At 38.1% G+C, this 20154-nt stretch overlaps 3 protein-coding genes across 4 annotated transcripts; 2 read left to right on the top strand and 1 right to left on the bottom strand.

The window, feature by feature from the left end:
- Window positions 1-898: 898 nt before the first annotated feature.
- LOC103706045 (60S ribosomal protein L38) lies at window positions 899-3922 on the bottom strand. Its single transcript, XM_008790004.4, has 3 exons — window positions 3773-3922; window positions 2000-2183; window positions 899-1408 (listed from the first exon to the last, which is right to left on the bottom strand). Exons 1-3 carry the CDS (start codon window positions 3773-3775, stop codon window positions 1386-1388), a joined length of 210 nt encoding a protein of 69 aa, XP_008788226.1. The 5' UTR covers window positions 3776-3922; the 3' UTR covers window positions 899-1385.
- Window positions 3923-8419: 4497 nt separating this feature from the next.
- On the top strand, window positions 8420-11117 carry LOC103706116 (probable peroxidase 26). Its single transcript, XM_008790122.4, has 4 exons — window positions 8420-8695; window positions 8841-9020; window positions 9520-9679; window positions 10528-11117. Exons 1-4 carry the CDS (start codon window positions 8435-8437, stop codon window positions 10965-10967), a joined length of 1041 nt encoding a protein of 346 aa, XP_008788344.3. The 5' UTR covers window positions 8420-8434; the 3' UTR covers window positions 10968-11117.
- A 1565-nt stretch (window positions 11118-12682) lies between these two features.
- On the top strand, window positions 12683-19008 carry LOC103706117 (protein NLP2). Of its 2 annotated transcripts, XM_008790123.4 has the most exons (5): window positions 12683-14125; window positions 14678-14719; window positions 14855-15589; window positions 16878-17001; window positions 17692-19008. In XM_008790123.4, exons 1-5 carry the CDS (start codon window positions 13241-13243, stop codon window positions 18663-18665), a joined length of 2760 nt encoding a protein of 919 aa, XP_008788345.3. In that variant the 5' UTR covers window positions 12683-13240; the 3' UTR covers window positions 18666-19008. The 2 variants fall into 2 exon arrangements, with proteins under 2 accessions (XP_008788345.3, XP_038970251.1); XM_039114323.1 differs by lacking the exon at window positions 14678-14719.
- Window positions 19009-20154: the final 1146 nt, after the last annotated feature.

The following is a 20154-nucleotide window of genomic DNA, read 5'->3' as shown; positions in this document are numbered from 1 at the left end:
GATCCATCTGCCTTAGCCAAAAAAAAAAAAAAATCAAATTTTCCTACTATAATGCTTAACTCATCAGATTCTTGTCATAATTTATTTAGGATATCAGGAATGTTAACTTTTGCTGTCAAGCCTTCTACTTTTCCCTCTCGGTCTCCTGCACCAGCATGACCATTTCTTACGAGTTTAAAAATTTTATAATTTTTTAAAAATGTCTTAATACAAATCATAAAAACTTTTGTTCTCTGGCCATTCTATACCGGGGAAGCAAACACCTATTTTTCGTTGATTGATGCATGACTGCATTGCTGCATTCGGTGCGGCATATAATCTGACCAACTGGATACTAGCAAAGGTAGACAGTTGTTTGATAAACAGAGAAATTTGAATGTGGGAAAAAATCCTATTCTTTTCTTCATGGCATTTTCTTCTATTGAGCACAACTTCTGCTGGCTAAATTACATCAATAAAATGGAAAATGAAGAAAATGCAAGAAAAACCAGCAGCTGAAGAATATAAATAATATAGTTTTTGAGCAGAACTTCCTTATTTAGTTTTTCAATATTTTATACAATAATTCTTATAGCTGTATTTATTCATAAATAATATAATAGAGATTCGATTTAACAAAAAAAAATTGTGCGACCCTTTTTTTTAAAAAAAAATACCCTGTTCAAGGAAATCCACAACCTCTGTAAACTCCCACTACCAACTGAAGACATGTTATGATAGACTAGCTAGAGCAATGATTCAGTTTAGGCATGCATATTTTGACATAATTCACATACAGATCTGGACGATTCAAGCATGGCTCATTGTACCCAAAAGAAATATTGTTACCAGTGAGTAATTGTTACAAACTAGGAAGCACTTCTTCCACCAGTTTGCTGCAGAACAAAGACAGAGCCAGGGACTACACTTCCACCAGTTCGCCATTAGATTATCAAAGTTCACTTCTACAGTCATCATAAGTTTGATGGATTAAGGCTCACAAGGTGGGTCAGCCACTTATTTGACTTCCATGGTCATCGACATGTCCAGGATCTATAACAGGGTTTCCAACAAAGAAATTATGTAGTTGGACACAATATAGTCCAGTCATTTAAACCCAACAAAAAGAGCTAGAAATTCACCAGATCAGCTCTCTTATAACTAAGTGAGAACACAGACATGAACTTGATATCTGAAGCAAACCCGTTCCAAATAGCGAATAAATTATGCCGACATCTTTTGGAGTGACTCGACGATAACAAAATGAAGAACTAAAAATATCTTCAAAATTCAGAACACACATCTGAAGAAGTTGATGCTAAAGAAGATAAGCAGCTTCTTAGTTAAAAAGGAAATAAAACAAGATAATGTTTTTGGCTACTGCTTAAAAGGTTTCAGCATCATCTTCAAACTTCTTGCACATTCAAACCTGCAACATTAAGAGCAAATCCAATCACTGCTCTACATTATAATAAAAGCCAAGACATCGCTGAAGTTGCATAGTTGTATCTAAGACATCTATATAGATGTGCATTAAAGAGACTTACACCTGAAATAAGGAAAAAAAGGACTCCAACAAAATTTCCCAACTACATAACTTTTAAGCAGAACCATATTATTTTGCTCACATTTAAGGAACAAGAAAATAACAATATCAACAACATGTGTAATGCCATGTTACTTTTCCAATCAAGTACATCATCACATGATAACTTTTTTATGAAATTCTGCGCTTGGGCTCCCTATTTACAACAATTCCTGTAATCATTATGAATAAAAAGTGGTACATGGTTCAATTAAAGATAATAGATTATCCCAACACTTATACACGACAGTCTACTCAAACATGCTGCTTGGGCAACTTTAAGAATAATCAGATAACAGGTCCTAATTAATATGTAATGTAGCCAAAATGTGACATGAGTAATACTTGTGTTCTTTTTTCTTTTGGGAAGGGGGAGGGGGGCGCACTTCCAATATCTTATGAAAAAAATAAAAACTTAAAGACACCATGGCTAACCTGGAGGCAGAGATTGCTTCAACTTGTCTGCTTTCTCAGAATCAAACACACACAGTGTGTAGAGGTACTTGGAGCATCGAACTTTGAACTTGACAATGTCCTTGCTCCTCTTGATTTTGACAGAACGTGCATCTTTCCTTCTTGCCGTGAGAAGGAAATCTTTAATCTCATGAATTTGCTTTGGCTATAGACAGCAAGATAAATATGGTTATTCAGTTGCAGCAGCTCACACAAAACTGAATCTGCATTTGCAGAAATTATCTCTAGAACTATCATAAAACAAAACTTTCAGTTTGCAACTTGAATAAAGCTACATGAAGAAGCTCACAATAAAATCTAAACACCATATGCTTTTAAAATAAGTAAAGAAGTAATTTATTTATTCAAAAGCCAAACATAAACCTTCATGATAGGTGTTGGTCATCTCTATTATGAAGCATTAGGTTCCACAAATTGAACTTCAGAAGACAAATTTGGATTCTAAAAATCATGCAAACATCCTCACTAACAAAGTTCCATGCAGACAAAGCAGTTCATGTAGATCTTTAGGCCACAAGAAGCCACCATAGTTGGACCACTAGGCTGTGTCAGAGGTTGATCAGTATAAAATTTGAGGGATTCATGGAATCAAATTAGTTGCAACTATGGAAGCATCATCACGCTTCTATTCTCAGTTATATGCGCCCCAACTACCTAACATGGCGGGATTCCTGAAAGTTCATCTGCATAAGCTGACAGCCAACTCTCAATCAGACGATATGCCATGCCCAATACTTATACATTTATAAGCATTCTTGGAGGTGGCAGCAACTACAAATGTTGTGCCTAAGCCATTTCCTGGCTGCACTGGTGTGCCTCCATCAGTGGCAAATAATTGCAAAGTTTCATTTAATTGCTCCATAGCCAGATGCCAGACGAGATAATTATGTTTCACTAAAAACAGCACTATTAGTTGAGACAGAAACCATATAATGATAATAGCAAAGCCATTAGTATAAATATTTAGAATATCAACAAGAGGATTAGACTACAAAGCATGGCGATTGGCATGTATATCAGGTATCAAAATGAAGTGAGAAATTCCTGGATTTGCGTTCAGCTTCTAATGTTAAGTTTAATCTTAGCCAGTAAACCTTCTCCCATGTATATGGAATCAGCATTCTAGATCAATGCATGATCTACCAAAAACTTTGAAGACATTTCATGCCGATCTCTCAACACGACCCACTAAGACGGATTACCTTACAAGTGACACAGATTACGGCCATGAAACGGAGAACTAACACTCATTTATCATTTGGGCTTGCAAGGAGGCCAATCTAAAACAAAGAAAACAAGCCTATATATTGAAAAAGCATCAAATTTACAGCAGAAATAAAGCCAAAGAGCCAAATCAGAATACAATACTCAGAAATACAACAAGACCCAATGGATACAAATATTAAATACCAAAAGGTAAATTTCCAAGTTTAATAATACATCCACAAAGCTCGCGATAAAGAAAAAAGACGGGAAAATCTACTTTTAAAAAAAGAAACTTTGAACGAAAAATGATTAAACAAACCTACAAGATCTACTAACATGGTTAAAAAAAAAATCCGACTACAGGCTAAACCCTGGAATCCATTAAGCATCAAATCGAGAAAACATCTAACAGTCACGATTCAGCCATACATTCATGAAACAATACAAAGAAATTCTACCAAGACTGGGAACGAATATAAAAATCCGAGATTTTGATCAGAAGACCAGACAACAGATATACGAATGTACCATTTTTCAGGGTTTCGGCGGCAAATGTGGTCGGCTTTCCGTCCGTCGCCTCCTTCCGAAAGCCCTAATGCGCAAACCGGTGAGCCGGCAAGACGGGGGGTTTTATACCGCAACCAAAACCCTAATTTCTTACTCGCTCTTCAGTACACAACTACCCCTGGACTTTATATTAATATCAAGATAGTACGAGACATGGTCCATAGGTTGCGTACGGTGGGACAAAATAGCCCGGCCCAAATACCTGATCCTCCTGGGCCGGGTCGGGAAATTTTAAAAGTGGGTTGGGTTCGAGGGTTTGAGCACATGAGTTAAAACTCTGGAGTAAATTACAAAAACCCCCCAACATTAAGGATGAATCATATTTTCACCCAATAATTTGAAAAATATATGCCTATCTTTCTAAGATTTATTTTTATCCTACACTTCAACACAGAACGTTAGTCAAACCGTTAATTTAAATGGACCTAAATATCATATCAGAAAAATTTAAAAAATAATCACAACAACTTTAAGTGATATAATATCCATCCAAGGATATAAAAAAACGTGTTTATCCTCCTCTCCTCTTAAAGATAATTTGGCTTTTATATGGGGTAAATAGTTTCACTAATATCGTTAATTTAAGTAGGTGTAAGTATAATAAATGGAAACCACAGAGGGATTTTTTGTAAGTTTCTTTTGAAACGGATTTTGGTATAGCGGCCTAGGTATGGGTTTTTGGGTTGGCTCCAATTGGCCCCAGGGTAAGGTTTTGCCTTTCCTTTTGTTTCCTTCTGAAACTGTGATCCTATCCGGTGAAGCCTGGCTCGAAGCCTAACTAAAATAAATATATTTTAGAGCGGGGGCTCAGCCCATGATTAGCTCTAACTACGAATGCAACAGTTGATGATATTATATCCAAATAACCTCATAGTTTGATAATATTATGACCTGCATGAGACAACAAGGATGTATATCTATTAGACATTCACCAACTCCCACTATCATTCATACATGATACAAAGAGCTATGTACACTTTCACCATCCCACGGCATCACATGTACAAAAGAAAAGCATGTATGTCATTAGGTCTCACCTTTCTCACTTTGTTTTTCATGTTAAATAATGATCATGTTTCTTTGTTTTTCCATGGTTGCTCCTGTCATGCATGCATGAACTATTTTCTTGCCATGCAGCAAGAGGGGATCGGTTCGATCGATAGATTTATTGCCAAACATGGCAAGTTGATTGATCATGGAGCTGCTAAGCCGTCGATCAGAAGCCTACTGAACATTTTGTTTTCACATACCACTATTAAGCACCAGTTTTTCCAACTACTGGATTCCTCTCTTTCTTGTTTCTCCATTGGATTCATAACTAGACACATAAATTAAGTTGCATTTGTTCTGATAGCATCAGCAGAAGTTTGTAGAAAGCCTGGTTGCTCCACTCTAGGACTCATAAAACCAGCATTTTTGGGGCTTCAGTGAAACGATTTCGTAGTACTTTCATAAAAATTGTGAACAATTTTGTGCATTGAATGGATTCACTCCATAAGAACCTTCCTGGTTTTCAGGCTCACAAATTCAGAAATGCACTATAATAGCGCACAATAGCCTAAAAAATTTTACATCTAAACCCTAGTTACATCACATGCAAATCCTTTGGCTAGTGTGTCCAGGACCAATCAAATCTAGTATTCTATACTGTCTACCAGTTGGTTTAGAAAGTTATTAAGCCAACAAAGTTATTTGCGTGCATGGTTCTTCATTTCACATGTCAGCAAATAGAAATCTTTGTTCTGATTCACAGTAATAGTGTATTTAACATAACTTTTGTTCCACTGCTCTCAGACATGAGATGTTAAAAGCTAACAAGTTAGTACTTCAATGCTACCAACTCCACCCTGATTTATCTTTACTTGTTAATGCTGATTGTATTGGTATTATTAACTTTGCAAGGCATTGAGAATTTTCCTCCCACTTACCCTGAAAAAAAAAGAGGAAATGAAATGCTAACATATTAGTTGTCATGGTTTTGCATGCACACAAACCTCGGATATTATAGGCTTTTGGTTCTCATTATCCCATATTCTCACAACTATTATTATGTTCAGATCTAGTTGGGTGCTTGTTACTAGATTATTTTCCGGTTCAATTATGTAACGACCTAGGACCTCACCCAACATGGCTAGTCGGAAGTTATTATTTGGGTTCCTTGATCCTGTATAAGTACCCAAAATCTATCCAGCGAATAACCGATGTGAGACTAAACACACGCCCGCGCGGATCCTCACATACTCCCCCGTTCAAGCTCTGACGTCCTCGTCAGGCTAAGGGTTCATATCTATTCAAATCAAATCACAAACACCACGATTGGCCCGTGGTCAGCCCCAATGGATCCGTGCTGCTGTGTCCCCTAGTCCATATAGGTTATGGGCCAGATCCGCTCTGATACCATTTGTAACGACCTAGGACCTCACCCAAAATGGCTAGTCGGAAGTTATTATTTGGATTCCTTAATCCTGTATAAGTACCCAAGATCTATCCAGCGAATAACCAATGTGGGACTAAACACACGTCCGCACGAATCCTTACAAATTACTAAGACCAGTGCTTTCTATTTCAAATGTTCAAATCCACATCCTTCTGATCCTAGAAAACGTCCGAAAAAACCGGCTACGGAACTACCGAGCAGAGGCAAAAAGACAATAAGTAGATACATAATTTCGAGTGTATTCATCAAACAAAAAAATCAGACAATGAAAGAGCGGCCTGTCATTGGACAAAAATATGATTCCCAACTACGGAGGCAGCTCAAATGTTAAAGCTGCGCCAAAATTAAATTGGTAATAGGTTGGATTTGTCCAAGTCAAACTGCTGTAATATGAGTTGTTGGAATTGATATCCTTCCATGCCAAATTCCCTGCATTTTCCAGTACCAGCAATCAAAAGAAATGAACTGGTCCAGATCCCATAAAACGAGTCACTGCAACATAATCAGCCTCCTTCAACATGACTTCTACTTGCTGTATTAAATTTTAGTTCTTCGAACTCAGTGAGGAGCTATCGCTGCCGGGTATGCTAAGAGATGATATCTGTCACAAAGGGAAGAAAAACAGAATTTTTTATATGCTCGACTTCGCTAAAGACATCAATTTTAAAATAAGTTTAACTTTATTTATCTATAGATAATCACCTAATCAGACAATATCATTATTATTAACAATTTTCTGTGATCATATCTAAATAGCATTCAGCATTTTATTTTGTGCCAAAAAGCTAGACCGAACGATCGATCAATTGCCATCGGTAGGGCTGCAACCGTGCTCGTTCAAAACAAAATAATTGGATTAAACTTGGATTGGAAAATATAATCTCTTTGAAAAATCGACTTGGTAACGGTCACTAGGTACTCTTTCTCGAATCCTGAGTTGGACCCAAGCTAATATGTTATATAATATATTTCACAACCTCGACTCCCGAGATTTAATAAAGTAATGATTGATAATTTTATATAAATAGTCATTATTTTGTCCTATTGATTAAAATCTATTTATGGTTGACAGTCAAATCTCATGTGGAATGTATTATTGATAGTGTTCGCATATTTAGGCCTCGTTTGGCGGAGTTATTGACAGTAGAACTTTTAAAAGTAGAGTTTTTATAAAAAAACTATTTGCATTAACTACATTTCTAAAGTACCATGTAATTTTAATATGTATTTGACAAACAAACTGAGAAAGTATTTTTGCTATGATAAAATGACAATAATGAGCATTGCATAGTATTATCCAATATAACATAATAAAATATAATATATATTAATACATAAATATATAATATAGTATAACATTATTGCAAGATAATATAATATTAGTCTAATATAGTTAATATAATATTGTATACAATAGCATAATAACATAATATAATTTGATATTATATAATATAATACTACTACTAATTATTATTACCACTATTATTATTGTATAATATATGTCATTACATAATCAAATAACTAATTTTTTTTATTTTTTAAGAGATTTGTGTTTGGGCCATTCCTGACCCAATTTGGCATAAAAACACAATAGACTAATAAAATAAATCTTAAACTTATCCAATCTCGTCAGGATGCAAGTGGAGTAGATTTGGCTTCAAATATATATATTTCTTTTGATCCATTCAAATATGATAGGTTTTTAGCTGCACTAAGCACTAGTTCCAACGGCAAACATTAAACACACGGTTCCTATCAGGCCGCAGCTTAACGGCGTCAATGTTTGCGTACTCCAAAAGCGACTCCACGTCGACTTCCCATGCCATTCCGTCAGAACACGTGAAACGCTGTTGGGGATCGCTTCCTCCTCCCCACCGCCTGCGCCGCTTCGCAAGGGCCATCGACGTACCGGCACCGCCGCCTCCACCCTACTTCCTTCAAGTATAAGCTTCATAACATCACAAATAGATTAACTACAGTCACTCTTCCTTCCAAACTATTAGCTATTAGTACCCAATTCACTCATAAATACTTTAACACCCTCCTAGGATCCATACAAGCTAGTCTAGGATCCTTCAAAGCATTTAAAATGACCCATTTCCGAGGCATATGCAGCCACAGATCTCTCCCTCTATTTTCTCTATAAAGGAGATACTGGAGAGTAGTTCTTTAGAAATAACTTATAGATGAAGAAAAGGATGAGGTGCAAAGGGGAGTGGTTACTAGTGTTCCTTGTGCTGCACTCGTTGGCCACGACGCAGTTGCATGTAGCTGAAGGTGCTACAAAGCTGCCCTTAAATGGGCTGGTGCTCCATTACTACAAGAAGCATACCAACTGCACCTATGCAGAGGAGTTCATCAAGCACTTGGTGAAGAAGGCATGGGAGTTCGACAGGTCCATCACCCCCGCCCTTCTTCGCCTCGCCTACACCGATTGCTTCGTGACGGTATTTGTTCAAACACTGCACTCTCTTATTCTGAATTGCACTGTGACACCCCCTGAGTAATTAATGGAAGAAGGCTTGCATACTCGATCTTATATATAGATGCATGATTTTGTTTATGATTTTCTTTCAATGCTTCCTGCTGTAGGGTTGCGATGCTTCGATTCTTTTGGATGGGAAGAGCTCAGAGAAGGCGGCACCTCAGAACTCAGGGTTAAGGGGGTTTGATGTTATTGACAGGATCAAGAGAGTTTTGGAAGCTCGGTGCCCAGGGACGGTCTCCTGTGCTGATATCATACACCTTGCTGCTAAAGATGCAGTAGCCCTGGTAATTAATAATATATATGGCTGAAAAAGATACTATTGAAGAAAAAAATTGCTAGAAAAATCATATAGTTTTCTAATAGAAAAAACATCGAAGGTTGAATCCAAGATGCTTTATGGACATTTGTTTACTACATGTATTCCCATCATGCAATATTTTAGAGATAGCTCCGTTGCCGGCGACGACTATTTATATATATTCTCGTTTCATTATATATAGTTCAGTGATTAAAGAAACCGGATGATATTAGTGTCTTAAAAAATTGAAGATTTGTATTAAACCAATGACATGAACATGATGACACATATATCAAGTTCTGCCGATTTCAGCGAGGAACTTAAGCAATGCAACAGTGAATGAGTTTGGGAGAACTAAATTAGTAAACCAATCAAATTAATAATTGGTTGGAGACATGAATATATCTTAATAATTAAGTTGCACCACCCTTTTAAATGACCTTTTATATTGACATGATCTTATGACAATGGTGTTGTGCTTGAAGGCTGGTGCACCTAAGTACCCAGTATTTACAGGGAGACGCGACGGCATGCAATCCACCGCCAAATCGGTAGACCTACCATCTCCTTCCATTTCATGGGATCAAGCCCTTGCCTACTTCCAGTCTCGAGGTCTCGACGTGCTTGACCTTGGAACTCTTTTAGGTAATTTACATATATGATCTACAACATCTTTCTCTTCCTATACTTTCATAAGTTCTACTCATCTACTGTACCTGAAAGCAACCTTAACAACAGCAAAAAAAAAAAAAAATCAGCTTATCTTGAAATGTTCACTGCATGCATTTTCTGATCTTGTTAAGGGGTCAAGGCCATTTTACTTATACAAATTAGCCCTAGTTAGTTGTTCAAAAATAAGCTTATTTGCATGTAGATAACCTTTGGATGCTAATGACATGGCTTCTTTGGATAACTAACCTAACTTGTATATTGCCATTTCTCAACCTTACTTGTATATATATAGGGCTGCAAATGGGTCGGGTCGGCCCGATCCGCGTAACACCCGATCCGACTCGAATTTTGAGACCCGCGGAATCGGGTCGGGTTCTAAATTTGGATCCATTTTATTTTTCAGGTCGGGTCAGAGCCACCCAATCTCGACCCGGACTCAACCCATTTTTTTTGCTTGATGTTATTTACTATTATATAGTAAAACTTTGAATATAAAAATACATAAATCCGGATCTGGACCCGGACCTGATCCGACCTGAATGATCCGTCGGGTCAAAATTTGTAGGCATGGACCCAACCCGATCTGATTTTCAACCGAATCGGATCTGGGTCCAAAATTAGGATCCGAACAAAAAAATCGGGTCGGATCGGGATCACTCAGAACCCGACCCGATTACCCGACCTATTTGCAGCCCTACTTGTATATATTACTTGATTAATTTAGTAGGTAAAAAAGCTTGCATACTACCATACATAAAACTCTTTATCTCTCTAGTGAGAACTTCATTTATAGTTTGCATACCTTTTAACATCATGTGTAGGTGCCCACACCATGGGGGTGACCCACTGCCATTACATCCATGATCGGATTCATAAGTTCAACCACACCGGAAAACCTGACCCGAGCATGGCTCCATCTCTCGCCCGCCGGCTGAGGCAGAAATGCCAGCCGAAATGCTACGACGGGCACCGAGACCCGACCGTCTTCCTCAATCCCACATCTGGCAAGAACTACACCTTTGAGAACTCCTACTACAAACGAGTACTGAGGAAGTTGGGTGTGCTTGGAATAGACCAGCAGTTCATCTTCTCCGAGGATGGACTACGGATAGCTAAGCAGTTTGCTGATAATTTTGAAGATTTCAGGCGTTATTTTGCTTTTACAATGAGCCGAATGGGGAGCATAGGAGTGCTGACAGGCAACCGAGGTGAGATTCGGCATCACTGTCGTTACACAAATGCAGAGTATCCAAAAATTTGAAGTGAGGAATCACATCTTGACCATTTTAGTTGAAGTTCATCTTGTTTCCTTTGGCAGCTTGGAGCTCTTCTTATTTCTAGACTGAGTGGTGTACTTAACTAGATCATCACCTATTCAAATAATGAAGGATTGTCTTTTTTGATCCATTAACAGCAGCTCCTTTTCCTATCTTATGAGGCAATGCAATATTTATAAGCATTTATATGAATTGCAGTAATAACAGAAGTCATACTTTCATAGAATAAAAGCTACAAAGCTTAAAGCTTGCATCCTTAATTGCCCAATCGATCATCATAGCATAATTCAAAGCGTTCGCATCACGTATGAACATGCATACATCCATATGCACGCAGGTTAAAAAAAAAATAACAAGAAGCTAATTGGTTAAAAACACTGGGATTCTCTCCAGTTTGGTGTCGAACTTGAGAGCTCTAGTTGCCACTCACCATCCATCGATGGATGGTGAAATATTCGGAGCATGGCAGAGACAATCCTGGATGCATATCTCATGGATTCCATTCAATCACCAATTTTTCAACGATCCACAGATAGCTGGTCACTGGCCACTGGAAATCTCCAGTTCAATCCCAAATGGGATGGGTTTCGAACTCATTATTTGCATCTCGATATTTCAGTAGGAGCCTGCAAATGAAGCAAGAAGAACTGGTTTAATTAATCGATGTTAGATCATGCAATCCAGAAGCAAGAAAATTTCTACGTACTCATCTGGTTTGCGGAAAAATAAGAGGAAAAAGCGTGGTCATGGAGAAAACGAAGAAAAGCCTCTTATTTGGTAGGAGTTTTTAAAGAATAGAAATAAAAAAATAGCAATTCCATGGGAATAAGATTTCTAAATTTTATTAAAAAAAATTCTACAAGGGGGAGATGGAAAAGCTACTTTTCCACCGGTTGGAAATTTTGATATATTTTTTTGTTGTCAAAACTATCCTTAAGCCGTCAAAATCTATGAATAAGATCTTTTCTCTATTAAGGATATAATAGATATTTCACAAATTCTTTTTCAGAAATCAACATTTTAGAAAAATATTCTGATAATTTTTTTTTTTCACGAACCAAATAATTTCTAAATATTTTATATCTTTTTGAGGCACGTACACATGTATGTCACAAATAAAATGCCCTCCTAATTAGATGTGAGTGGAAATAAAGTGCACCTCCTAATTAATGGGAAAATGTATAAACTATACACGTTAAGTAAATTAATTTTTGCAACAACAATCAAAAAAAATTATTTTTCTTTAAAATGGCTATTTTTCTATCACCAATCCAATTTGTCAAAATTATTTTTTAGATATTATAGTTCTAGAAATTAGAAAAGTATTCCGACAAGATTTTTTTTTTTCACAAACCAAATAATTTTTAAACTTTTTAAATCTTTCTAAGACATATACACGTGTATGTCACAGATACAGTGCAATTAGATGTGGGTGGAAATAGATTGCCCCTTTTAATTTTTGAAAATAATTTATAAACCATACATGTTAAATAAATTAATTTTTACAACAACAATCAAAAAAAAAAAAAAAAAAAAAGGAAAGGAAGGCTTTTCTGTAATTTATGCTACGTTGCGGACAAAACAAATAAAACAAGCCGCCCGGTTGCCGCCTCCCGCCCTCCCTGTCCCTGCGTCGTTTACAACAGCCACAAAAACAAGAGACGCAGCAAAGAAGTAAACGCCCCCTCTGTTCATAAATTTTCAAATAGATAAGAGCTTGGAAGTAGAGGAAGCGGACGCCACTTGGAGACGAAGGCTTCGAGGAGGTCCAGCTCTCGTCCAAGGCGTTCAAACAAAATCTCCGGAATCCTCCTCCTCTTCCTCCTCGCCCTGGTTCCTCGAGTTCCGCGCCGTGTCCTCCAAATCCTCGAGGCGCGGAGGACGGATCTCAACGTGGGATTTTGGGAATATCGCTCTGGATTCGAGAGACTGGATCTATCTGGTGAACGGGGATTCTAGATTTCCGATTTATTTATTTCTAGGATCGGTTTTAAAGCTATGAGCCTTTCTTTTGGTCCTGGAATTAGAGGAGTCCGTGACAAGTTGGGCCTTTCGTTCATCTTTTTCTGAGATTTCCAATTAGATAGGGAAAGTTTCTTGGTCGTTAAATCTCAGAATTGTATGAAAGTTTGGATCTTTGGCTAGAATTCATCACTTCTTGAAGAGATTCCAGTAAAAGGTCTGGTTTTTACGGTTGGCGGGAGGTATGGAATATCCCCTGTGACCTAGAGGAAAACGAGTTATTGTCTGAGCTCAAATGGATGGGTTTTCTCCGTTCCTCGAAGGGAATCGGAGCCCGATGTTGGAGGACCGATTTAGCTACCCGACGTGGATGGCCATCGATTCTTTCACTGAACTCTGGAGTCCATCGATTGCTGGCCAGGTTCTCTCGCCATTTAACTATTCAGTATCTTGGCTGAAGCCTGGTAGTGAGACTCTGCTGTCCTCGCCAAATTCACAAGCACCAAGTGGGGATTCCGTTCCTGGGATTTGTGACGATTCGAGAAATTCGGCCGGTGTAGATTATTGCTTTAAAGATGATTCAGCACCACAAAATTCTGGCCTGCAAGCTGGATTTTTGTTGAATTCTCTCCAGATGGATGTCTCGCGAAGAAATGGGCTTCCTTTTAATGTCTCTGATGCTGATGAGGGCACCAGTGTTGTACCCAAATCCATGATGGGAGTTAGTCTTTCTGAGAGATTGCTTATGGCACTGTCTTTGTTCAAGGAATCCTCAGGTGCAGGGATACTTGCCCAGGTCTGGATGCCTGTGAATCAGGGAGATGAGTATATATTAAGCACATATGAGCAGCCCTATCTTCTTGACCAGACTCTTGCAGGGTACCGAGAAGTTTCGAGGGCATATACTTTTTCTGCGAAAGAGGCACCAGGGTCCATCACTGGGCTTCCTGGCCGTGTATTTGTCTCTGGAATGCCGGAATGGACCTCAAACGCCGTCCATTATCATCGGCAAGAGTACTTGCGGGTCGACCATGCACGCCATTATGATGTCCGTGGAATACTTGCGGTGCCAATTTTTGATCTCAATGAACATTCATGTTGTGGAGTCCTTGAGCTTGTAACGGTGAAGGAGAAATCTGATTTTGATTCTGAGATGGATAGCATTTTCCAAGCTTTGCAGGTCAGTATTGGTTCACATTATTTTATGTCGAGTACTCGTTTATGCTTATATATCATTTCAATGTATTATTATCTTCTGCAAATAACATTCTCATAAGAATTGTGTTGTGCTTGTAGTTTTCCGTATCATAATGATCTGAATACTCTTTGGATGATTCTCTTCCATTGCATATAGAATTTCACCTCTCCCAAGTTTGATTGGTAGTGCGTAGATGGAAATGAAGTCATGTTCCTGGTTTTGCTGAACCGCATACATCAGAAGTTACTCGTAATTGTCGATTAAGAATGGGCTGCCTGTTCATTCCATTTGTCAGCAATTGCTTCTCATCATAAATATAGCCACTGCCTGCATGCATATGCATGGACATCTTTGTCTGCCGATATATTTATTTACATGTTCCTAGTCACACAAGCATGCAGAACAAATACATGAAGATTCTTGTTTGTGATTGATATGACAATTATAGGTTTAGTGCCAATAAATACTTAAAGTTTCTGCTCTTTTGGAATAGTTATGTCATATCTAAAAGCTCTGCTCCCTGAAAATTTGCAGGCTGTGAGTTTAAGGAGTGTCAAAGTATGCGCTCAAAAGCAGGTGCTTATGGACATTATTTCTTGTGTGTGTTAATTTTTTGTTGGCAGAGTTGTTGGTTTTTCCCCCCTCCAGTAAAAGCTTTATCTATTGGTTATAACACTGTTTCTTTGCATATTACATGATTTAAAACTGCAGAGTCTTAAAATGGGCCAGAAGTCTGCATTCACAGAGATATTGGATGTCTTGAGAGCCATATGTCATGCACACATGTTACCTTTGGCACTTACATGGATTCCCTTGAGCAACAATGATGAAGGTATGGATGAATGTACAAGAGATGCTGCAGAGGCTAACTCTATTTCAGGCAGAAAAATCATGCTCTGCATCCAGGAGTCGGCCTGCTATGTCAATGATCAACAAATGCAGGGTTTTCTACATGCATGTTCTGAACACCACCTTCAAAATGGGCAGGGCATTGCTGGAAAAGCAATTCAATCAACTCATGCTATCTTCTCTCCAGATGTAAAAAGTTGTGACGTACACCAGTACCCGCTCGCACATCATGCTCGCAAGTTTGGCCTGCACGCTGCTGTTGCAATCAGGTTAAGGAGCACCCATACAGGAAACGATGATTACATACTAGAGTTCTTTCTTCCTATCCACTGTAAAGGGAGTGCAGAGCAGCAGCTCCTGTTGAACAACATGTCAACTACATTGCAGAGAATCTGCAGAAGCTTGAGAACAGTTTCAGATACTAAGGTGGTCAGAACTGATGTCACCAAGGAGGGACCAGGAACAAGACAAACTATACCTATCTCAGCAGAACACTCCCAAAGCTTGCGCTATGATGCTGAACTTAACTTGACTGAGTTATCTTCCAAATTTCAAAATATGGAAACCGGTAAACAAGGAGATGCTCGTCGGGGTCAGGTGCTGATCTTAGTCACACACTCATTATACTCATTATTTGAAGTCATGCATACTGTAGAATCCTGGAAACAAAAACTAAACTTTTCATCTTTGGCTATATGAGTCATCATTGCCCAACATTTTGAAACTGTTCGTCTTTATAATACGTGCCTTGCCACAAGCACATGGAGAGGTCCTCATACCAGTAAAAAGCAGAAAAAAGACTTGGAGGGTTTTAGAATTCATGCAAAGTTTTGCAAAATAATTGTGAATATTCATGACACAGAACTGCTACAAAGTGGAGAGGAGCTATATTGTTACCAGGGAACATTTAAGAGAAGAAATGAAGAATATTGATTAAATTGAAGGTTTGCTGCGATGGTTCTAGCTACTTACAGCTATAAACTGTAGCCCTTGCATCAATAACTACTCTTTCTGTTCCCTATCATAGTAAGAAATAGGAAGATTTTTTTTGAGGTGCAATGGAGGAAGTGAAAAAACACTTCCACCAAAAATTATTAAGTATAGGAAGATAACCTGAAGGAGGATATGGTTTGTTTTAGTTACTGTACTGACAGAACAAGTGAACATATAACTAATTAGCAGGCTTGAATATACTAGATCTTTATTAATGGTGCTGAGATGCAGGTTTCTAAATACTTCCTGTATGAAAATTCATCATGATTATCATATAGGTTCTATAGCTTGGGATATATAATGATCAGAGTAGCTGCAAACTTACACAGTTACGCCTACAAAATATTTACCAAATTGCTACTTCAGGTTGTTTAAATTTTGTGAATTATATTCTTTATATGATACTATAGATTGTAATCGATATAACGTCTAGAGGAAGAATAGAAGCATCTTAAACTCTCGCAACCTTTTCGAGTATAAGGAACATGACTGAGCTCCAGATTTTCCAAATTTTATGATATGTCAGTATCCATTTATATGTACCATACAGCAGAAGGTCCATAAACTGCTGCTGAATATGATAGAACTTTAATTATCATATGTTGCGAAAGTTGGAGAAATTTAGGTTGCATGATGAATGATATTAACTTTCTAGTCGCATGCTTGTGATGCTGAATTTGGTTATTTAAGTTATTGGTCTCCGTTGCTGTCATGAATTTGGTTGTAGTTGCAACCTTGAGAGAGGAAGCATGCATCTTTACATTGGTCATTTCTTTTGTAGTATTCAGGTAGTCATTTCATTGTGAATTAGATTTTATAAGTTTAGTAGTGGAGCTTTTGGAAAATAACAACTGTTAATATGCTCATAAACTTATCTACTTGTATACTGCAGACGAAGCCTGGCTCACCTAGACACCCAAAGAAGAAACGCAGTACAGTGGAAAAGAATATTAGTTTAAGTGTTCTACAGCAGTACTATTCTGAAACTCTTAAGAAAGCTGCAAAGAGGATTGGTGGTGAGCTTTTCTTTTCATCTCTTCTATCTTGTTGGTACTTAAGGATGGGATGCATTCTTCTGTTTACTGGCTTTGCTTATGGTGTAATATCCTACCTTGACCACGACAAGGATCATGTGGTCCTCAGAATAGAACTAAAAACTTTCAAATTAGCTAAGCTCATGTACTATTATTGTTATAATAGACTTCACCAATTAGAAGGCCTTTAAATTTTGCATGATGATGTTACCTATCATATGGCTTTAACTATATCATACAGATAAAGATCAAGTTGGCCTGCCTTCTTAAGATACAATGGCAGAATGATGATGTTATGGAGGATGTGGTAGAATTAGGAGAGATGGAGTTAGAGATGAGTCAGTTAAATGAAATTTAGGAGCGGCACTGAAAGACCTGAGATGGCTGGGATGTGTCCAGACCAGATGTGGCCTTGGTAAGAGGAGGGAGACTCGTATATGGATTAAAGAGTCAGAGAAAAGAAACATTGGGGACCCAAAGATGATTAGATATTAGCGAAGTATTCTAGAAAAATTTCATCTTAAGACGTAACCAACAAAAAGGGAAAAATTGCTAAGTACTGAACCTCGGGCTAATTTCAATTGATGTGATTAGACTTTTTGATCTGTATTCATTTTAGTAACTCATTAAATACTGGCTGGCTGATATATCTTGAATATGCCATATCTGCAGTTTGCCCAACTACACTGAAAAAAATTTGCAGGCGGAATGGGATTTTAAGATGGCCATCTCGCGACATAAGGAAGCTCAGCCATTCTATGAGGACGTTCCAGAGCATGATAGACTCTGTACCAGGAGTTGCGGGGATATTAAAATATGATAATGCTACTGGAAAACATTTTACAGTAGTCTCATCTCCTGAAAAACAAGCTGCAATAGCCTCAGAACCATCACGCCGGGGTTTACCAGATCAGTTTGTGGGAAACTTGGAAGAAGAGACTTGTTTGGTTGGCAGAAACCAGATTAACAATTCAGGCCAACCACAACTTCATCACCATGAAGCAAATATAGCCTGCGTTCCACCTTTCGGCATTGGCGACAAATGTAAGGTTACTTCTTCTGGAGGGCCATCCAGCCTTGCTAAAGAGAAATGCTGCCATGATGCTTCTAGCAAGGGTGGCTTCAGTTCAGAGAGCCTTAAATGCAGCATCAGATCAAAAAGCTCATGCCCCATGGCAGCACTGGAAGAAATGCATACCGAAATGGATGCTAGTGAAAGGATCATAGAACGCAGTCGTCCTTCTTATTCCAGCATGACAGACTCATCCAGCGGCAGCGCCTCAAGTCGCCCCAGTATTAAAAGAAGCTTAAAGAACAATATGTTGGCCGCTGACTTTGGGTCTGCAATCCATGTAAAGGCTACTTATAAGGAGGAAACTGTAAGGTTCAAATTCTCCTTGTCCATGGGTTTCCATGAGTTGATTGAGGTAATTGGGAAGAGATTTAAATTGCACAGTGGGACGTTTCGGCTCAGGTATTGGGATGATGAGGAAGAGTGGGTCATATTGGCCAATGAATCTGATTTGCAGGAGTGTGTCGAGGTGCTGCAGTATATGGAATCCCAACGTCTGAGGCTTCTTGTTCAAGATTTTCCCTGTGCAACCGGCAGCTCAGCCAGCAGTAACAGCCTGCTTATGAGGCCATAAAATCCCAAAGATGTGACAACATGATCAAGGATTTCACTCCACCAGCCAAAATGGCTCAAACTGGAATACTGCAACTACTTGTGGTTCCCTAACAATCGGTTGGCAGCCGGAATAGTAATCTTCTTACCATGCCCTGAGGAGCCTTTAAATTTGGCCTTTTTTACTTTTGATTCTTATGGTTGAACACATCTCTATGAGTTTAGGCTCTATTGCTTTAAAGAGCTTGCATGACTGGGCACTATATGATGAGTAGCATACTTCATGTGTCTTGCTAATAGAGTAGTTGTTCAGTGTCAGAAATGGTTCCTTGAGAATTTGAAATAAATTACTTTAGTTGCTACAATGCTTTTAAGAAGCTGAGGAAGGCAGTGTACCTTTTTTTTTTTTTTTTTTGGCTTAAATCAGGTGCTTCATACAGTACGTGTGTGAATACATCCAATAAGATCAAAATAGTGTACCATTTTTTCTCTGATCTATAGCAAGCATATGGATGAAGGTGTTCATAGGCCTAAACTGTGGCCTACATTATGATCTCATGAGGATTATCTAAGCAGCGTTCTGGATCCAGTTCTTGAATGATGGCAAGGAAACTTGATTAGAAATGTGATTGATTATATTATAATAATTAGTTAAGCAAAAGATAATAAAAGTATAATATAGAAAAAAAAGATACGATATTTTTTGAACTTGACTTTGATTACTCTGCTTTTGCTTGGACTTCTGCTTATGCTGACGTGGCTTGGGGAAATCATTGGGGGTAACGGAGTGGAACCCAAATAAAATTGAAATCTAGGCGTCTGAAGCTCAGATCGGGTCTATCGTTGACTTGGACTTTTGATTTAGTCAAGCTTTTGGTTCCATCCGCTGTTTCCGGATTCGGAATAATCGAGCGCTGAACCGGGCGGGATCCGTCCGGCTTGCGGATGGGTAAGTTGGTCGTACCACGAAAAGATCGGTTTGACATTCAAAGCACGAAAAGATCGGTTTGACATTCAAAGCTGCCGTGCAAGGCAAAACAAGAAGTCAAAGCTTCTGCCATGCCATGAAGAGCCCTATCCTTCTGATTTATCTCATCTTACCCACCATCATGCAACCACCTTTCTTGACTTTGGTCCAACTAACTCAAAGTATCAGGCAGGGTGGCAACCGCTCAGTTGGATGCAAATTTATTAAATAGATCAAAAATTTAGTTTTAAATTCTATCTATTTATTAAATAAGCAATCCAATCCAATTTTTATAACTCATTTATTAAATGGATCAAGCCAGATGGTTAAATAAGTTAAGTAAAGTTTAAACAAATTAAATGAATTCAAATGGATTAAGAATTAATTAAATAGGACAGAAATAGTTTAAGCAATTTTAAATAGGTTAAACCGATCTTAAATGAATTAAATGGATTGGGTCATGATCCGACCAATTACTAAACGAGAATAACAATCTTAATACTAAATGCATATTATTATGCATATCCTGTAATTAATACCTTTT

The sequence above is a fragment of the Phoenix dactylifera genome, chromosome 1 (assembly GCF_009389715.1).
Source record: "Phoenix dactylifera cultivar Barhee BC4 chromosome 1, palm_55x_up_171113_PBpolish2nd_filt_p, whole genome shotgun sequence".
Lineage (NCBI taxonomy): Eukaryota > Viridiplantae > Streptophyta > Magnoliopsida > Arecales > Arecaceae > Phoenix > Phoenix dactylifera.
Note: the sequence above shows the minus strand (reverse complement) of the source record. Positions and strands in the feature narration are given on the sequence as shown.

Excerpts from the sequence above, each read along its gene's own strand:
- LOC103706045 (XM_008790004.4), bottom strand. Across the intron at positions 1,409-1,999 it reads GAAGCAATCTCTGCCTCCAG|GTTTGAATGTGCAAGAAGTT; the intron begins GTTAGCCATGGT and ends TTAATGTTGCAG.
- LOC103706116 (XM_008790122.4), top strand. The coding sequence starts at position 8,435 with ATGAAGAAAAGGATGAGGTGCAAAGGGGAGTGGTTACTAGTGTTCCTT. Across the intron at positions 8,696-8,840 it reads ACACCGATTGCTTCGTGACG|GGTTGCGATGCTTCGATTCT; the intron begins GTATTTGTTCAA and ends TTCCTGCTGTAG. Across the intron at positions 9,680-10,527 it reads TGACCTTGGAACTCTTTTAG|GTGCCCACACCATGGGGGTG; the intron begins GTAATTTACATA and ends CATCATGTGTAG.
- LOC103706117 (XM_008790123.4), top strand. The coding sequence starts at position 13,241 with ATGGATGGGTTTTCTCCGTTCCTCGAAGGGAATCGGAGCCCGATGTTG. Across the intron at positions 14,126-14,677 it reads GCATTTTCCAAGCTTTGCAG|GCTGTGAGTTTAAGGAGTGT; the intron begins GTCAGTATTGGT and ends GAAAATTTGCAG. Across the intron at positions 14,720-14,854 it reads AAGTATGCGCTCAAAAGCAG|AGTCTTAAAATGGGCCAGAA; the intron begins GTGCTTATGGAC and ends TTAAAACTGCAG.